Source organism: Aspergillus steynii, assembly GCF_002849105.1.
Source record: "Aspergillus steynii IBT 23096 chromosome Unknown P170scaffold_8, whole genome shotgun sequence".
Lineage (NCBI taxonomy): Eukaryota > Fungi > Ascomycota > Eurotiomycetes > Eurotiales > Aspergillaceae > Aspergillus > Aspergillus steynii.
This window is the reverse complement of record NW_020194405.1, coordinates 1027704-1045813: the sequence shown is the minus strand read 5'-3', so window position 1 is coordinate 1045813 and position 18110 is coordinate 1027704. Positions and strand designations below refer to the sequence as shown.

At 51.0% G+C, this 18110-nt stretch overlaps 10 protein-coding genes across 10 annotated transcripts; 5 read left to right on the top strand and 5 right to left on the bottom strand.

The window, feature by feature from the left end:
* Nucleotides 1-162: 162 nt before the first annotated feature.
* mfs56 (putative MFS multidrug transporter) lies at nucleotides 163-2367 on the top strand (the record flags this gene model as incomplete). The annotated part of the gene is made up of 8 exons (XM_024854178.1): nucleotides 163-337; nucleotides 368-731; nucleotides 790-802; nucleotides 847-882; nucleotides 934-1330; nucleotides 1382-1489; nucleotides 1569-2221; nucleotides 2296-2367. 8 exons carry the CDS (start codon nucleotides 163-165, stop codon nucleotides 2365-2367), a joined length of 1818 nt encoding a protein of 605 aa, XP_024700376.1.
* An 80-nt stretch (nucleotides 2368-2447) lies between these two features.
* Nucleotides 2448-3288, top strand: P170DRAFT_271858 (uncharacterized protein). Its single transcript, XM_024843147.1, has one exon. The coding sequence runs from the start codon at nucleotides 2503-2505 to the stop codon at nucleotides 2965-2967; it is 465 nt and encodes a 154-aa protein (XP_024700374.1). The 5' UTR covers nucleotides 2448-2502; the 3' UTR covers nucleotides 2968-3288.
* P170DRAFT_440209 (uncharacterized protein) lies at nucleotides 2874-3178 on the bottom strand. Its single transcript, XM_024850026.1, has one exon. The coding sequence runs from the start codon at nucleotides 3153-3155 to the stop codon at nucleotides 3000-3002; it is 156 nt and encodes a 51-aa protein (XP_024700375.1). The 5' UTR covers nucleotides 3156-3178; the 3' UTR covers nucleotides 2874-2999.
* Nucleotides 3289-3759: 471 nt separating the features above from the next.
* P170DRAFT_479601 (uncharacterized protein) lies at nucleotides 3760-4737 on the bottom strand (the record flags this gene model as incomplete). The annotated part of the gene is made up of 4 exons (XM_024853698.1): nucleotides 3760-3919; nucleotides 4007-4066; nucleotides 4115-4236; nucleotides 4321-4737. 4 exons carry the CDS (start codon nucleotides 4735-4737, stop codon nucleotides 3760-3762), a joined length of 759 nt encoding a protein of 252 aa, XP_024700373.1.
* A 102-nt stretch (nucleotides 4738-4839) lies between these two features.
* Nucleotides 4840-6531, top strand: P170DRAFT_366796 (MFS general substrate transporter; the record flags this gene model as incomplete). The annotated part of the gene is made up of 4 exons (XM_024844776.1): nucleotides 4840-4947; nucleotides 4999-5378; nucleotides 5437-5863; nucleotides 5911-6531. 4 exons carry the CDS (start codon nucleotides 4840-4842, stop codon nucleotides 6529-6531), a joined length of 1536 nt encoding a protein of 511 aa, XP_024700372.1.
* A 444-nt stretch (nucleotides 6532-6975) lies between these two features.
* Nucleotides 6976-9251, bottom strand: P170DRAFT_513133 (fungal specific transcription factor domain-containing protein; the record flags this gene model as incomplete). Its single annotated transcript, XM_024855072.1, has 8 exons — nucleotides 6976-7448; nucleotides 7499-7719; nucleotides 7767-8168; nucleotides 8215-8531; nucleotides 8585-8919; nucleotides 8969-9002; nucleotides 9082-9182; nucleotides 9241-9251. 8 exons carry the CDS (start codon nucleotides 9249-9251, stop codon nucleotides 7079-7081), a joined length of 1791 nt encoding a protein of 596 aa, XP_024700371.1. The 3' UTR covers nucleotides 6976-7078.
* Nucleotides 9252-10575: 1324 nt separating this feature from the next.
* Nucleotides 10576-10999, top strand: P170DRAFT_479598 (uncharacterized protein; the record flags this gene model as incomplete). Its single annotated transcript, XM_024853697.1, has 3 exons — nucleotides 10576-10636; nucleotides 10698-10851; nucleotides 10915-10999. 3 exons carry the CDS (start codon nucleotides 10576-10578, stop codon nucleotides 10997-10999), a joined length of 300 nt encoding a protein of 99 aa, XP_024700370.1.
* An 8-nt stretch (nucleotides 11000-11007) lies between these two features.
* Nucleotides 11008-11586, top strand: P170DRAFT_366440 (uncharacterized protein; the record flags this gene model as incomplete). Its single annotated transcript, XM_024844756.1, has 1 exon — nucleotides 11008-11586. A coding segment is annotated over one exon (579 nt), but the record flags the coding sequence as incomplete, so codon positions are not given.
* An 874-nt stretch (nucleotides 11587-12460) lies between these two features.
* P170DRAFT_429776 (uncharacterized protein) lies at nucleotides 12461-12961 on the bottom strand (the record flags this gene model as incomplete). The annotated part of the gene is made up of 1 exon (XM_024847915.1): nucleotides 12461-12961. One exon carries the CDS (start codon nucleotides 12959-12961, stop codon nucleotides 12461-12463), a length of 501 nt encoding a protein of 166 aa, XP_024700368.1.
* A 1024-nt stretch (nucleotides 12962-13985) lies between these two features.
* On the bottom strand, nucleotides 13986-17417 carry P170DRAFT_458635 (oleate hydratase; the record flags this gene model as incomplete). Its single annotated transcript, XM_024851812.1, has 5 exons — nucleotides 13986-15051; nucleotides 15125-15564; nucleotides 16103-16442; nucleotides 16517-17103; nucleotides 17160-17417. 5 exons carry the CDS (start codon nucleotides 17415-17417, stop codon nucleotides 13986-13988), a joined length of 2691 nt encoding a protein of 896 aa, XP_024700367.1.
* Between the last annotated feature and the right edge of the window lie 693 nt (nucleotides 17418-18110).

The window sequence follows — 18110 nt, the reverse complement described above, 5'->3', positions numbered from 1 at the left end:
GAAAAGACTCGGAAGACTCCTGAGCCTTCGTCGCAAGAAGCTCAGAAGCCTCCTTGTCCGCATCTCTCGCATCAAAATCCGATCGAGCAGATCCCTACACGAAGCACAGGCGATGACGTGCCTCTCAGAGAGCTGGGAGATAGATCCACCCAGGACCAAGCCATGCCTCATGAGCCTTCACGCAGCAGCGGAAAATGTCAACTCTGTCTCGAGCAACGGCGTCGCGAACGGATATACAGCTGGAAACTCATCGGCGGCCTCTGTTTGCCATTCACCCTGGCGACATTGGACCTCACAATTGTCGCAACCGCCATACCATCCATAGCATCGCACTTTAGTACGCTTTCTACTTCCCTCATATAATTAGCCCGACCCTGTATTAACAATCCAGACAAATTCGACGAACTCAACTGGATCGTCACAGCCTTCACGCTGACCTCGACAACCTTCATCCCTATGTTCGGCCAACTAGCCGACGTGTTTGGACGCCACGCAGTGCTGCAACTCGCCTTGTTCCTGATGCTGGTAGGTAGTGTGTTGTGCGCGGCGGCCCAGACATGGGGCATGTTGCTTCTGGGCCGGGCACTGCAGGGCACCAGCTCCGCGGGGCTGATGAATATCATCATGATAATTCTGGCGGATAAGGTGCCGCTGAGGGTGGCGGCGAGGAATAACTCGCTGTTTACGCTTGTGGGAGGCGTGGGGTATGCGATTGGGCCGGTAATAGGGGGGTGAGTGATGATGCATCTAGGATTGAGGTTCGATCGATGCTGACTGGTGTCTCCCTAGGTATTTGACAGATGTAAGATGCTGACCATGAGTTGTGGATGTGTCTAATGCGGATAGGATAATTGGCGGTATTGCTTTGTGATACCGATCCCTGTATGTGCTGAGTTCGAATGCCAGGAGTGTTTACTGATGAAAAGGTAACAGATAGCGTTCGTCTCGCATATCATGATCTACGTCCTCCTGAGAAAGGAGCTTGTCGAGGGGACCATCTTCCGCAGAGGATCAGGGATGACGTCTATCTTGCCGGCACTGGCGACAGTGGATATCTTCGGGTCCATCCTTTTCATATTCGGCATTGGCCTTATCATTCTTGCGACGGCATGGGGAGGAGCAACATATGCCTGGTCCGCTCCCCAGGTCCTGGGACCGTTGATCGTGGGAGGGATCTGTTTTGTCCTGTTCTTCATCTACGAATATCTGCTGGAGCCAGGCAGACTGATCTCTCGATTGTTCCCGAAGCAGGTCCCCATGCTACCTTACAGCCTGTTTACCAGAAAGGACACCATCTGGCTTGCAATCACGCAGGTATCCATAGGCGCATGTCCGTTACCTTTCCCTTTCCTCCCTAATGAAAACCCACTAACAGCCCTAGCTATGTACTCCATCTTCTACTTCATCGGCATCTACTTCACCCTCGTCGAAGCATACCCAGCCTCTAAAGCCGGTGTCGAGCTCCTCTACTACATCCCAGGATTAGGAGGTACGCACCCCAACCCTCCCTGATTCTCTCAACCTCCCCCATTCAAACAAAGTAAAACAACCCACTAACACCCCCCAAGCCGGCGTCTACCTCGCCGTCCTCCTCTGCAACGTCCTCCCAGCACAAACCTTCCACCCCCTCAACGCCGGCACCGCCCTCACCACGCTCGGCCTCGCCCTCGTCACCTACGCCATCCACACACAGAACACCCCCCTCCTGAACGGCACAATGGTGCTCACCGGTGCAGGGACCGGTCTGCGCTTCATGCCCGCCAATCTCCACGCCGCGGGCCTGTGGCCTGAGAGACTCGCGCCCGCAATGTCTCTGATGCGCTTCGCCATGCCGTTCGGGGGGACGCTCAGCCTCACGATCATGGGGAGCGTGTTTAACAATAAGTTCCGGGCGGTGGGGGATTTCACCAATGGAACTGGGACTGGGACTGGGGGTGGGGACTTGAACCTGCACGATACGTCCTCGCTATCGTTTATTAACGAGCTTTCAGCTGCGCAGCAGACTGCTGTTCGTGTGATGGGTCGGGACGCAATCATGTGGGCTTATATTTCCATCATGCCGATTATGGGGGTTAGTCTGGTGGCGGGGTTAGGGTTGGGGAATGTTTGGATTAAGTCGGTCTCTAGAGGGAGGGGGAGGGATGAAGAGCAGGGAGCAGGGAAGGAGGACATGGGGCACAGTGAGGTGATTTATGTGCCGTTTTTGTGGGCTTTATGGAAGGTGAGTAGAGCGGGTTGGTCTTGTTTTTGGGCTTGGTTGTGCGATTGATGATGCTGATGCTGACGCTGAATTAGGGGAATGTTGATTCGTATAAGCATGTTAGCAGACCGGTTTCGGAGACCGAGAGGCAGGTGGATAGTAGATAAGTAGGTAGAGTTGGTGCGGTGGTTGAGGTGACGCTGGATTGTGATAAGGCGTAGGGAGATAGAAGATAGACAAAACCACTCAGACTTATCCACTCATCCGTCAATATAATACACAACGCTCCCACCCCACCTCATATGAACATAAAAAAACCAGTCCATCAACCCCATCCCCCCAAACCACCCCCCTCATCTCCATACACAAAACCATTAACCCAAACCGCGAAACCGATTACCTCACCTCAAAACACCCCCCACGCCCGCCCAACCAAGCACGAAACCCGACAACGCCTCCCCCAACACACCACCCCCGAACCAAACATCCCTCCACGCGCCCTTCCTTGCGACCTTCGCGCCCCCGTCGCCCTTCCCAATAAACCCCCTCCCATCAATCCCCTCGATCTCACCCGGCGTCGAACCAGGGAAGTACGCACCCGCCCCGACGCCCGCGGCACCGGAGGCTCGCGAAAGCAGGACGGCGTGAAAGATGCCGGAGACGAAGACGGTGCCGAGCAGGTAGAAGATGAAGCCGGTTGCGGACTGCAGGGCCAGGATGCCGGCTGTGAGGCCCAGGAGGAAGGACGTGAGGGAGTGGAGGGTTGAGAGGACCTATTTGGCTCCCCGCGGGGGTTGGGTTAGTCGGATTCTGGGGATAAGAATGAAGGCAGGGCAGATGGACTGCACTGCACTGGAGCACATGAGGTGGAAGCACGTACGCGATTATTATGCTGGACGGACTCCGGGACGAGCGGGTTGATGAGGAGCGAGAGCTCCTGTTTCGTGGGGGCCATTGCGCAGGGATTGGATTCTCTGTCGTCTGGACTTTGTGCGCTGAGAGGTAGTGTAGAAGACCACGAGGATGAACCGGGCGGAGGTGAATTGAGTTGTCTCGATGAATCGGCGATGGAATGATGGAGACAGTCGGAGATGTGGAGATGAGGTCGGGTTCTGCCGCGAGATGCCGCCTCATGACCACGGCTGAGTCAGCTGGGGTTCAGTAGATCTTGTAGATATTAGAACTGATTTGGCTGATTTGATGTTGATTTTGAGTGACTTGGGATGGGGGAGAAGGGAAGCTGAGGGCTGGTTGCTATGGGCAATTTCGCTGTCTTTGGGTCCTTTATCTACATTGCTCTATACTGCGACAAATTAGTAACTCGTTCCTATCTATATTGCAGAGCGAATATATAACAAAAGTAATCTGCACCACATTTCCAACAAACACCGCGCCCACCCCAGAAATAAGAAGAGAAAACTTCTTAGATAGCCCCCTTACCTCCAACAGCCTGATGACAAGCTCTAAAAATCTCCACCGACTCGTCGGGTAGAAGGGTTTAGTCGGGGATCTGGAGGGGTGGATGTACTGGATGAGATCGCCGGGACAGACAGTGCCGTCTAGATGCGCGGATTAGAGAATGGCAATGGTGAGATTTGATCGGGCGAGGATACGTGTTTGTAGGACGAAAGGAGCCATAGTGGTGGCAGGTATCGGCGCCCATGAAGATGAATGCGGATGAGGTGGTTCGGGCTAGGAGCAGATGTGGCTGAAGGTGTGCTAATAGTGATTAGCTTGGATCACAGACAAAAAGAAGAGAAGGGGCAGATACTCCAGGGCTACTGAGGGGATAGAAGCTACTTTCACCGGCGGAACCGGCCGAGTTGGAGGCCTTGATCGAAGTTTACTTCGCGCAGCTCGCGGCTCCTGGGTGGATGTAAGGGTAGGACTGGTCAGAGAAGATGAACAGCTCACTGATAGTTCGTATCGAGGATTCGAGGTTCAGGATTGGCAGGGTAGCCAGGAAGCAGAGCATCTTTGAATCCTGGACCTACCGCAAGCCCCGTCGTCGAAGGAAAGGTGGGCGATGCCAGTGACTAGCAATCTCAGTAAACTATACACAACAGGGAACGAGACTATCTAGAAATACCTCCGGATAATCGAATTAATTTCCCTCTCACCCACTCGACCATGTTCCAAGATCCCTGCGATATCATCCACCACGTCGAGGGGATTCTCACCTTGGCTGCATTGAGCACGGTGGACGCGAACCCATCGGCACCCTTGCAAGCACCGAGATAGAAAGAGTATTCTTGCTGGAGGGATGTTCTACCAGGAACGTGTACGCCGGGCCCTGCAGTCGTTGCCTGGAGAGGATCCTTTATGCAAGCCTGCAGCGGGATTGTGATGCGAGCGGTACTGTCGACGATGCTGACATCGACTATATGGCCAGATGAAGAGATTTGCAGTTGAGGAACTGATCGACCAGTTACTTGTGATGGCGGATGAAACGAAGAATATGAAAGGGAGTAGGTGAAGAGAATAATCGACAGGGATTCGGCTCGGACAGCCCTAACTATTCGGAACTCGGACAACATGGGTTTCCGAGAGCCCCGACAGCGTTATAAACCCTACAGATGAGCGCTCTTTCGAGTCCAACTTCCAAATTACTATTCATCACGTCCGTGAATCATTTGAAAATGTCTCTAAAAGAATCCGGACAGAATGACGAACAGAATTACCCATCGCCAGCAAAACTAGCTGTGATTATCACAGCTCTCTGCCTGGCAGTATTCTGCATGGCGCTGGTCAGTACCATTGCTTCCCAGGGTTTGATCGAGAACTCACCGTTTCTACAGGACAATACAATCATCGCGACAGCCATTCCCCATATCACGGGCCAATTCCATGCGCTTGACGACGTGGGCTGGTACGGCAGCGCGTATCTTCTCACCACCTGCTCAATGCAGCTGGTCTTTGGAAAGCTCTATACCTTCTGCTCTATCAAGCTGGTCTTTCTTTCGGCATTGGCGATTTTTGAAGTCGGATCCTTGGTATGCGGTGTAACACCGAATTCATTGGGTCTTCTACTTGGTCGGTCCGTGGCCGGGATTGGGGCAGCTGGCCTGTTCTCCGGCGCTATTCTGATCATTGCGGACTCAGTCCCTTTGGGCAAGAGACCTTTATATACAGGAGTGGTTGGGGGGATGTACGGAATCGCGAGTGTAGCAGGGCCGTTGTATGTGGATCATCTTCGCTTCCAGTCATCAAGGAGGACAAACTGACACGGTATCTAGAATGGGCGGGGCTTTCACAGATCATGTCTCGTGGCGTTGGTGCTTCTATATCAATCTGCCAATCGGTGGCATCACATTTGTCTTCTTGCTCTGTTTCTACCGCCCCCCACCCCGAGCAAAGTCGACCTTATCCGCCTGGGAGCAGCTCCAGCGGTTTGACATAATCGGCACCATCTTCTTCATTCCGTCCATCATCTGTTTGCTTTTGGCATTGCAATGGGGTGGCTCCGCTTATGAATGGAGCGATGGGAGGGTCATTGCTCTATTCGTCTTATTCGGGGTTCTGATCATCGTTTTCTTCTGCGTGCAGCTCTGGCGACAAGAGAACGCCACTCTCCCACCACGGATATTCGGAAACCGCAATGTTTGGGGAAGTTCTTCGTTCACCTTCTGTCTTGGTGCGGCCTTCTTCGCCTTGGTTTACTACGTAAGCGTCCCAGACCCATCATACCCAGTCTGAAACTGACCAAACAGCTCCCGATCTGGTTCCAAGCAATCAAAGGCGCCTCGGCTGTCAAATCGGGAATCATGAACCTCCCCATTCTTCTTGCCCAGGTTGTGCTGTCCATTGTGGCCGGAGCATGCGTGACACAATTCGGCTATTATACGCCTTTCATGATTCTGTCGTCTTGTCTCATGGCAGTTGGAGCGGGGCTTTTGTCAACCTTCCACCCGGACACAGGGAGTGGTGAATGGATTGGCTATCAGATAATCTTTGGCGCCGGAGTAGGGACCGGCATGCAGCAGGCACTGATCGCCGTGCAAAGGGCCCTTCCACCTGCCGATGTGCCCATTGCGACAGCGACAGTGATGTTTGCCCAAACCCTTGGAGGCGCTATATTCATTTCCGTGGCGCAAAACGTCTTCACCAACGCACTCCTGCAGAACCTTTCCGGTATAGCGAACATTGTACCGCAGCAGGTAGTCAATATCGGAGCCACGGACCTGATAACGTTCATCCCAGCTGGTGTATTGCCTCAGGTTCTTTCGGCCTACAACGATGGCCTTGTGGCCGCCTTCTACGTGTCAACCGCTACGGGAGCCTTATCATTGCTTGGAGCATCTTTTGTGCAGTGGAAGTCTGTGAAGGCTTGAGAATCTCACTCTGATTGTCGTACAGAGGCTTTTTAAGTACCGCAGGCTTGTGATCTGTCTTACGACTTTCAGATGGTCCAAGGACCGGGTTCCTGATCTCCTTCAAGCGAAGATCAAGATTTCCTATTATTGTCTTGGCATCTGTTTGCTTGACTTATTTGAAGATCTAAATTGAAGATATATACATGTGCTTTTAACTGCTGGGAAACATATTCAATCATGTATCATACAAAATACAGACTAAATTGCGATTAATAACTTATCACTATCAAATGGAATCATTATCAAATGGAATATGGATTCTACAAGACACCAAATTTATCATGTCGAGTGCTTTCTGACTCTCTGACTCATTGAGTTCGGTGTTCTTTTTTGCCTTGTCTTAGTAGCAGTACAGGTTCTAATGATCTGTAAAAATTGCATGAATCTTAAAGGAATTGGTGAGTTATTTGATTTTATTAGATGGCATGGCACCAGGTGCCCTTTGTATCATTGCAAAAACCGGGAAGCAGAAAGTTTACGCAGGCCATCACATGGAACAAGCTGCTCAATTTGCAAAGCTGTTTTGCAAAGAAGGCATATCCAACCAATCTAGCGATGGCTGAAAGTCAAATAATTCCCATATCAAGCTCTCTTCTGTGGTGCCCGGATCTTCCAGGTGGCAGTCGTTGCCTGGCAGGAAACCTGAGTCGTGGGTGATCGAAAGATTCGACACAGTCTGCCCCATTAATGGATCGCACAGAATAAGAAAATGGTGGCAAAGTGCGTGCACTCTGTGAATCCATTCATTTAGATGGGCGAAGCGAGCCAGGCATTCCGTGATTTTGAGCATCAAATCATAATCAGGCCTGTGCGAAGATGCTACCACATTGCAAAAAAGCACGAAGAAGGGGGTGAGTGGAAAGAGTAAGACAGTCCTGGGCTATGAGTCAAAATGTCTTCGCGACAGAGAGAAATTCCGGCTTACCAAGTGAGAAAAGATGGATATTGATCCGCGGTGTCAGACTGATCTTCGCGGTCCAGCATAGCAGCCAGCACAATGAGTGCTTTCCTAGCACTTTCAAGACATCTTTGCTGATGACTACTGTTCCACCGAGAGCATTTGAAAGCATTCGATAGCACTGCGGCGTGCCCGAACTCGGCTGCGTCAAAGTCGGGTCGGAGTTCTGGCGGCATGGATGACCGAGTCTTAAAAGTCAGTCATGTCACGAGCTTGAGTGAGAGGACGAGAATACCTCTTTGATAAGATCCAACAGAGAATCCGCGCCGATTGCGATCGTATCGACGCGGGAATTGTCGGCGAGAGCCTCTTGATTGAGCTGCATGTCGAGCACCTGCTCCTGGAATTTTGCCATCTCGACCATTATTTTCACCATTGCGTGAAAGGGGTTTTGGGAGCCGACAGGAACCATAGAAGCCGGATCAATGTGTAATTTAGGAAGGGACGGCTGCCGAACGAAAAGACAGCTCAAGACCCTGTCGAGGTAATAACACCAGTAGAGACTCGCGCGGGTTTCGTCGTCGAGATCGTAGGTAGCCTCCACCGTATGGAAATTGAGGGACATTAATATACGTGATGCAAACGCTGTGAGATTCCAGCTATAGGACATATTTCCTAAGTATTGCATTAACATCGCCTAAAGGGTTAGTTTTTCCTAACAATAAGCAGACAGTGGCACATACACCAGACAGAAGAGCTTGTACAAGTGACAAGCAGGGAGGTGACAAGAAGGTCAGCCTGGCCAACGAGGCGAGTGCGATATTTTTGTATTCACGTTGGGACTGTTTCAGTCTCTGGAAGATTGCATCGTTGTGCTGAAAATGTGATTTCATCAAAAAGAAAAATGCCTTCGAATATACGCATACACGGTAGTGAAGGGCTATTTTATCATTCTGTCCATCGTCGATCAGATATAGAAGCATTTTCTGAAGAGTTGGTCCGGTAATATGATCTGGCCAATGGATGGTTTTGGAACCGTACTCATGTTCATCGATAATGCCTGACTTCGAGGTTAACAGGAGACAGCATGGTCTTGCACCAGGAAATATGTACCTGGAAGCATCATGTATAGCATCTCAGGGGCGGTTGATCCAAACACTAGATCTTCTGCTAGGTCCAAGTCATTCCAGCTGGGTTGCGAGGCATGCGGAGCATGTGAGAATCCGGAAACAAAATCTAAGGCGGACCTCAGCACGTTCTTACGATCCTTGGCCATACCATCATTGTGCTCAAGCTCATTCTGGATCAATTGACGGGCGTCTTCAGTCCGATGAGAAGACTCATTGGGAGGAGTTACAAGCGATGGCACACTCGACGCCTCTGCGTACTTGCTCCCCTGGTTGAGGCGTTTGGCTTGAGGCAAGGTTTCGGCTGACCCCGTGGGAGATCTGAAACGATCAATGATTATGGCTTCGGGATATCTCAGGGTAGACGTACTCGAGCGGAATCTGGGTACGGTTTTCAAGCTTCTCTAGTCTTTCTCTCAGAGTATCGAATCTTGTCGGTTGTGAGATGTACGTTTCTCCGAGTCAGGTCATTAAATGTCTTACCGCGAAACTCGTGCACGAACCACTCTCTGAGGCCGCGTCCGACGGCATTCAGCATTGGCAACTCGGCAGTTTTTACAGGTTTCTGCACGGTCACATTTGACCTGACAATGATGTGGTCAGAGGAATACGCCGGAGATCGGTCATCCAAGAAAAACGGACCTTTCGGGCATGGCACAAATCACACTTCAGATGATAGTGTCAGCGGCCATTGACAACCCCACAGGCGATGGATGCTTACCGCCGGCCTAGTGGAAGACGTTGACTGGTGACCTTCCATGATGCCCGACAATGATTGCACAGTGTTTCACTGAAAGGGGCAGGCATTTAACTTCGGCTTTCGGATCTCCAAACGGTCCGAGCACTTACATAAGCGATCTTTCTTTCCTATTGACCAGTGCATGGTAGACGTAGATAGTGGTATGATGTACTCAATTCAATGGAAAGATTTAAACCGGTTGACTTATAATATCGATCCTCACTCAAAAAGGGTCAGAGTGAGGGTTGGGCCAAAATTCCCCAAATGCTCACATTGATCATTCCGGTAATAGGATCTACGTATATCTCGAGCCATAGTAACAGACAGGATGTAAGATAGATTGATAAGCCATTCGTGCATAGCCACTAGTGTAGTCCTCTGTAGTTCGTGCTGAGAAGCCGAGAGTTCCAGGACAAGAAGCCCAACTCAAATGAATCGGATATAATACGTTGTCGCGAAAGAGAGACATCGATGCCGTTTCTCTAATCATGCCTTCACAGAACGATCGGCATGCGAATAGTGGGGAACTCCGATATATATCTGACAGACTCGATTCATAGTCGAACTAGAGACCGTAAGATCGCCAATACCTAGTGTAAGGAGTAGAACTCGTCCAAAGTAATCGAACAACAAGATAAAGCGCTGGTTCGAGTGTCGAGAATCACAATATATCTCTTGATATCGGCGCCCAAGAGAAAATAACACATAAAATGGGGATCCAAGGCGTCGATCCAGCCCAAATAATCTTAGACACAAGCGTCAGTGCATGCCTAAATTCGTCCTTACCTTTGATTCCCCGGTGAGCAATTAGTTGGACATTCTGATGCCCGACTTTTTAACTTGTGACACCTGATCAATTTGTCTAATATTGCGCTCGTATGCCTGTCAGCCAGTCCACAGAACAGCGCTTCCAGAGCTGGTGCTTGAAAGAATTCGAAGTCATCCAACCCGGAACATTTAGATAAGGTAGCCATTGAACATTACTATGTTGGGACTAGCGGTAACTCTCGTAAGAAATCCCCGAATGGGGAATCCGTGGAGTGGGTATTGATGTATTGGCAGTGTACTCGTAAGATATGCCCAAAAGGGAACCATATGAATCTGTTGCATCCTGGACAGGAGAGAATTCTGCTTAGCCGAGGAATTCGACTTAAGAAGGGGCTATGTGTACTTCTAAACTAATATGCGAATGCCCTGATTTCAATTCCATCCAGACTATCGAGATATCGCCTCTCCAGATGCCACCGCCGTCCCTACTGCCCGCTCAGCCTAGAGCCATAGTCACCACTGCTCAACGCTGTATGTTGATATCGCCAACAAAACTTTCAGGGAAAAACAACCAAGTTCTAACCCAAGTCAGACAAACGATGGCTTTCGTATAATTCAGCTACCAGGAGTCAGATGCCCACGCACACCGAACAACCGCACCAACACCTAACTGCCAGGGGGCAACCTCGAAAAGAAGTCGCCTTACCCAGCCAGGAATCCCCATCCGGAGCAGCACAATACGCACTGTTCGTGCTCCCTAGAGCAATACACTCCCTTCAAGAACTAAATCCTAACGGCTCATAACCAAGAACAACCCTCGACCAAATCGTCAACTGGGCCCGACAGAGCTCCCTCTACCCCATGACCTTCGGACTTGCCTGCTGCGCCTTTTGATAGGTTTCGCTTTCTCCTTCCCACTCGCCGTCGCTGGACCAGCCCAGCAACTATCGCAACCACTGAAAGAAATGATTCAGATCATCACATTCATAAGATCAACGATGAATTTCTCAGCTCCAATATTAATGGACGTCAAGAGTGATGAGGTCTACAAATTGACCTACGTTGAAAAAGCAGGCCCGTTCCCATCCGAGACATTCCGCGCAGCAATCTGTGCTCTACACGAGCTCAACACAGCCCGCATACTGGACCAAACAGATCGCGAAGCCTTTCAGACGACCATAAACCAGCTAGATGATGTTTTCGCCACTATTGACAACGGCGCGGAGCCGGTTTCTAAAGCCTTTATTTGGATTTCAGAATCCTCCCCTCGGTTCTTTGATCTGCTGCGGCAACGGCATCCCTTCGCATTGGTTGTATTAGCTCATTATTGTGTTGTTCTTCATCGCTTGAGATGGCTTTGGTGGATATCATCTTGGGGTCGGCGTATACTTGCTGAGATTAGCGGGACATTGGAGAATGAGTGGAAGCCTTTTGTGGAATGGGCTCTCAATGAAACTGCTCTTGAGTGCCTGGAGTCATAAACATCTAAAAGAAATCTTCGGACCCTCCTAGACTAGTGAATATCAGGGATCCCCTGCATCCACAGAGCGGGCTTTGCGACTGCCTGCTGTAGGAGATACTTTACACACATGAATTCATGATGGACAATTTAGATGTACTTTAAGTTCCAGCTGGATCAGCCACTGCAATGTAACACTTCCGTGAGATTGGATTGTCGAGCCCTGTGTCATACGAGGATTGCTGTTTGCTTTGACTGAATTGTCACACCTAGATCGTATAGGAAGCATTCGCATCCGCCTGATCTAAGTTTCTGCTACGTATTCTGTGAAACGTGATGAAGTCTCACGGGCACTTGAGTCCTGGGTAGCCGCTGGGATGTCAATTAGGTAAACACGCCTGGCCCTGGGCATCGTATCTCAGTAGTGACATTATGTGGTTTCGGATTGAATTCTTCCACTCGATCTCGTCGGATTTGTGAATTTTTCACGAAAAGAATAGTAACACAAGGAACAAATGATGGTTGGGAAGGTAGTAACGGGCAGATCTCAAACGAGAGTCTCCAATTGTTCAATACTTGTATGCATCCCAAGCTTGTTGTATTTGGGCGCCTCGCTTTATGGAGTTCTCGGAGAGTATCGCAGAAAATGTAACTTGCATGCACACCTGAGTGGTCCTAGATTTAGCGCTTGGTATAATTCTCCGTCCTTCTCTGACCTCTCTGGCCAAAGATTTCTGTACAACGCAACAATCCCTGCAGAGGGAATGGAAATACGATGAAAGGTGACGAGGATGGATCAAGACGAAGGAGTGTCGGATTACTAGACTGCACAATGAAACCAAAATACTGAATCCTGCATAATAGCCACCAACAAGACTTGCCACTGCTTTGACATATCACGTATGGTAGATGGCCCAGTAAACGCCAACATCTGAATAATTCAGACTCTGACATTTCATGGACCCCTTGGCTCCCACCATCCCCGACCACTGGAACCGGTTGATGGAATCATTGATTAGATCGATGATGTCCGAGGTCCCAACTCTAGCTCCACCGTCTTGGCTGTATGCACCGAAGGCACATGTGCCATAGGATGCGAGTTTTCGGTAATAGATAGATGGGAATTTGACAGTAGTGGTATTGGTGCTATGCACTGATGTTCTGTTCAGAGCCCAGACTGTCCAAGTTCTGCCACCGGCGATATTAGTTGTGATTTGCTGACAATCAGAAACTGCTGGTGAGCCCTCGGAAGATTGATTGTGAAAGCTGGAATTGCCGCAGTTGTTGATCCAGTCACGTTTTCCACGGATAAAGGCTGAGTTGCGGTTGATGTGAGTAGGCACGGAGTGAACAATGAGTAGAAGGGAAACGAGAAGAGCTAGAGCTTGAAGCCTCATTTTCACAGGTCGAGCTCGATATAATCGTACACAATGGCATAAAAGCTTGTCCAGAGATCGGTTTTGGGCAACAGTGCTTTATGAGGCTGCACTCTCGTGATTGAGTGGACCTGGCAGTTTGATAGGAGAGATAATGTCGAATATATACCTTTTTTGAGGGTAGATTTCGGTGCTTGCTCTTGAGATCAAGGAAACTCCTCGGTAATCGCTATACTAAGACCGGTTATGGGCGCTAGCGAGGTGTCAGGACTCCGGCTGTCCCGTCCATTCTGACTCTAGAGCTTTTGCTACGCCCCCGAACTACCCAGTTAATGTATTAGATGCCAATGCACGCGCGTCCTCCCGAGCTTCCAAGGTTTCACTTACACTTCCTCGGGGAATTTTCAGGTTTGAGCTGCAGAATCCCACCTATTGCGCATTCTGTAATACGAGCCCGACTAGATGGCTCCTTGCAACTGTTTAACTGCATATTGGTTATGCGAGAGACCTAGCAGGAAGGATCCTACGTTTGCTGTATACAAGAACGCCTTCATTAGCCAGTTTCACCCGCTGGTTTTTCCGGGCAGAGATTTCACTCAGAAAAGCCCGAAGAGCCCAGCGCAGCTCATTGGGGTAAAGCTCCAAGGTGAGGCATCCAAACCTTCGACGCACTTGCATTACATTACGAGGTCATAGCCTCTGTGGTGTCCTCATATCGAAGAATTGCAAGGTGCCATGTTAGCCTCATGCCCGGAAAAGAACTTTCTGCACATGTCCCTAATAAGCGCCTGTCAATGCCAGTGATTCTTCATGCAGCAGCGGCACTTCCCAGGGATTGCAACTCACAGTATCAGATAACCTGTCTTGCAGTTTCATTCTTCCACGCCACTAATTATGCTTTTTACTAAAATTCCTTCCGCCTGTAGTAGGTTCACTAGTCAAGGTAAAGAGAATTGTTAACTCTCGCTACATTAAGTTCAGTACGATTTCCTGGAGCTCCGGGAGCCAGCATCAAACCTCAGAAATTAATTACAATATGGACACGCTATAACAAGCCTAATAAATTAATCGCCGAGCTCCTCTTCGATTTTCGCATTTCCCGATCCATCCCCATCAACCTATACACGGCCATCTGCGCCCCTCGAACACCATAATCCGTTGTCACGACCACCTCCTCATCGATATCAACGAACTGCCCAATCAGACCTAGATTTGTCATCCTCTCCGGAATCACCTGCGGCCGATCCTCACTCGCCCTGGGCAGCAGCGTAGCCGTCATGCGAGGAACAACACACGGGATGGTGATGCTTTCGGGAATAATCTCCTCCGTAGGAAACCTCAGATGATGCAGGAGCTCCGTCATGATCTCTTCCCCGGAACAATTGAGCATCGGCTTCTTGACAATGTCCCCCTCTTTGTCCGGGTGCAGGGCATAGCCCCAGAAGACTTGGATATGGGCCGGCTGGTCCGGAAAGAGAGGCTGGTTGGGGACACTGAGGCTGATTAGCCAGGCGCTGTCTTTGAGGGTGACGAATGAGGTGCTGCCCGGTTGATCGCCTGTGAGGTCAACGAAGGACTTGAAGAAGGTGTCAGAGCGAAGGGTGACTGTGAAGGTCTCGAGACGGGATTCCTGCATGCGCGTGCAGAAGTTATACGCGTTGCCGAACTTGGGGTGTTTGGTGCTGAGCTCGAGCCAGAGGAGCCAGTTCTCGTCGAGGTCTTTTTCGATCTCCATTAGTTCAAGGGAGGGAGGGGATATGTTTGTGCCAGTTGTTGCGCCGGACATGACGGAGCCAAGCGAGACGATGGCGATGTCGTTCCCTCCTAATGTGATGATCTGTTCGGGTTGTTGGTCCCGGGTGTATTTGATGGCTGAGACGCGGCCGCACTCGTTGTGCGGTTCCATGATGATGTCTGTCACTTTTGTGTGGAAGCGGAAGTCGACACCGCGAGACTCGAGGAAGTGCGCCACGGGGGAGGTGATGGCGTCGTGTCGATTGAAGTGGCCTCGATCGATCGGACGGGGGGTGTTGAGTTCGTGAATATCGTGCATGAAGCGACCAACGTAGCGGCGGAATTCAGCGGCGCTGTGCCAGGGCTGGAAGCCGAATCTATACCATCGGAGCCAATTCTGTTAGTAAAGCTATTATAGAGAATATCTGCAAGTCATGAAAGGAAGCGCACGTTGTCGCCAACAGCAACCAAAAGTTACTCCGGAAGAAGCTCTCACTGAAATACTCCTGAATGCGCGATCTCCCCAACGACTTCTCGGTCTTCGACGCCAGCATAAATAGGTCCATGCGATCTCGCAGGCCCAGGCTGACGCGCTTCGTCTCGATGCGACCCAAGCCTTTGCTTTTCTGGACAAGGAACCTCGTTCCCGGCCCTTCTTCCAGCGGATGAACATCGTCATATTCCAGGATATCGTCGAGAGCAGTCTTGCCCTCCCGCGACTTTGACGGCACCAGCGAGAGCAGATCCTCTACGCACACATCATTAAACGCCGGCATCGCGCCAGTCCGGTATTCATAACCATTCTCCGCGTCTCCACCGTTCGCCGTACTTCCGCCCGCGACGCTCAGCGCCTCCAGAATATGCACTCGGTTCGGCGGCACCCTCGCCTCCTGGATGAGATGAACAGCGGCCGTCAGCCCAGGAAGCCCACTGCCTAGGATCCAGGCATCCATGTCCTCTGGCGGACGGATCGGGATCGGGATCGGCAAACTGGGCGCGCTGCTTTGAGACGACATGGCGGGGAGGAGCGTGCATGGAAATGAGGACCGCAGTGGTCGTGATGGGGGGAATGATTCCAAGAGATTCAAAATGCGGAGATCGCATTTTCTTTATCCTTCATCCAATCCCGGGTGGCGGGGCTGGGGGTGATGTCAGACGCAGATAATGGCTGAATGGTTCCCCGGAACTCGTCGCCTTCCATTAGGGCTGGACCGTTCAAGGGGATGACAGGCCATAGTCTGGATCGGGCCCACGCTGACGACATGACTTGCAGCACTAGATTAACCATTTAATATGACTAGCAAATACTCTGAGATAAATCCCGATTCATCTCTACAGCATGTAAACCCAAGACATGTAACCCATCTACCCATCCACAAACGGCCGTTCCTTCATCTCTCTCCACCACTCATCTTTAATATCCTGCACCGTCTTCCGACCCCTTCCTTCGAAATACTTCGGTCCCAGATCCGCTGTGTCATATCCATTGGGATAGTATTTATCACCCTCATCCCCTGGCAACGGCAACCCCAGCATGCGACTAACCCACGCCCCCGGACCCCATCGATTCAAGAAAGTCGGCTGCACATAGTACGGCGCAGCGACCCAGACGCGCACGTAAAAGCGACCGTATTCGTTCGGCTGGTCGGTGAAAACATCCGAGCGGAGGAAATACGGCCGAGGGAGGGATAAATATCGCAGAAAGAACTTGCGCATGTCCATCAGGGACGAGAAAATGAACCGATAGATCCACGAGGGTCGTTCATACCTAACACCCACAGCATCATTAGCAATCCACAGCCAGAATAACGATAGGGGCGTGGAAATGTAAGAGAATCTCACATCATGGCCTCCCTCAACCGCTCATCCATCGAGCACGACGCAATCCGAACCCCGAACGTCCTCAACACCCTCGGCAGCGGATAAACGAGGATATCCATCGTGCGATCCGCCACGTCCCTATTCACCGTGCTCGGCTTCATATTCTCCTCCTCGTACCTCCGACTCCACTCACCCATTTCGTCCAGGAAGTGCAATCCATCGCGAAATCCCGTCTTCCCCGACGGCAAACCCGCATAACTGATCCCCAGCGCATCGCCGATATACTTCCAGTAGGTGCCGATCGCACAGCGCTCCAACTCACTCATGCGCCGCCACTCAAACATCCCCACGAACCGGATCGGCTCGAGCGCAAACAGACTCAGCGTGTAGAGTATATCATCCTCCAGGATGCTACCGCTCGCTCGGTACCCAGTGTGCAGGAACTTTGTGCGAGCGATGGCGGTGATCGCGCGGTCGGAGGTCGGCTCGAAGGCCATGAACTGGCCGATCAGGGCACCGGTGTCGGCGTAGCGCTTGAAGGACGTCGAGGGGTTGGCAAACTGGGAGGTTTTGAGCAGGAGGGAGGAGATGGTTGGAATGCCGTAGGTCTGCAGCTGAGGTTAGAGGAGGTGAATTAGGGCTTCCAGGTCAGGTGCGTGCGTACGCGGAACAGAGCAAACTGGAGAGCCTTCAGCGCGGCGGTCGGGAACTCCAGCTGCAGCATGTGTTTCTGGATGGCCCATGCGTCGTGGATGGTCATGCTGGACATGTCCGAGCGGCGAGAGTATTTGTGGTATTGTCGCTTTATGTAGCGCAGGCGTTGGAAACGTAGAGATGCCACTATGACGAGATAGGTTGCCACGAGGCCCGCAGAGGCTGCGATGCGTTTCCAAGGGTCATTCCAAATGGTAGATACGAGCATTTTGGCCGAGAGGTATTCCGACATTGTGAGTTCCTCAAGATCTGGTGTTATCGGGGAATAATCTCGAACCTGTGTAAACCTCAGATCTATACCGTGCCCATTTATATATCCCGGATTATCAGCAGTGGCATCAGCAACACCCATCCGCACCAAACCTGCATAAAGCATCAAAAAGAATATCTCCCCGGGTCAAGCTGACCCTCATCACTCCACCACCTGCGTATCGAATACGACACCTGAAACGAACATCTAGGTTGCTCAAACATCGAAGAAATGGATGCGCACATGCGCCGATCAACGGCAAGGCGGACCGAGGATGAAGAGCGGGGCCTCATCACCCACCCACCAGTCGGGCATTATTACCAACGATCTAACAGCACATCATAACTGGAGCAGAACAGGGCAAGTTCCCTGTCCGTGTCCGTGGACCGAGGGAGGAACTCCGCATGATCATCCCGAATCGAGATCTGCGCAGGATGAGCATGGTGTCAATGTCGGATGGAGGAAGCCGACGTCGTACGAGTGTCGATCACGGATTGATTTACTTGATGATTGGCGCTGGTGGACGAGTCTGGGGATGCGGGGATTGTGGTCATATGCATATAGACGCTGGTGGATGATTTTTGATATTGGTGTTATGCAAATCATACAAGGTTTATGCGGGTTATGTCAATGTCTGCTGAGGATTATTAA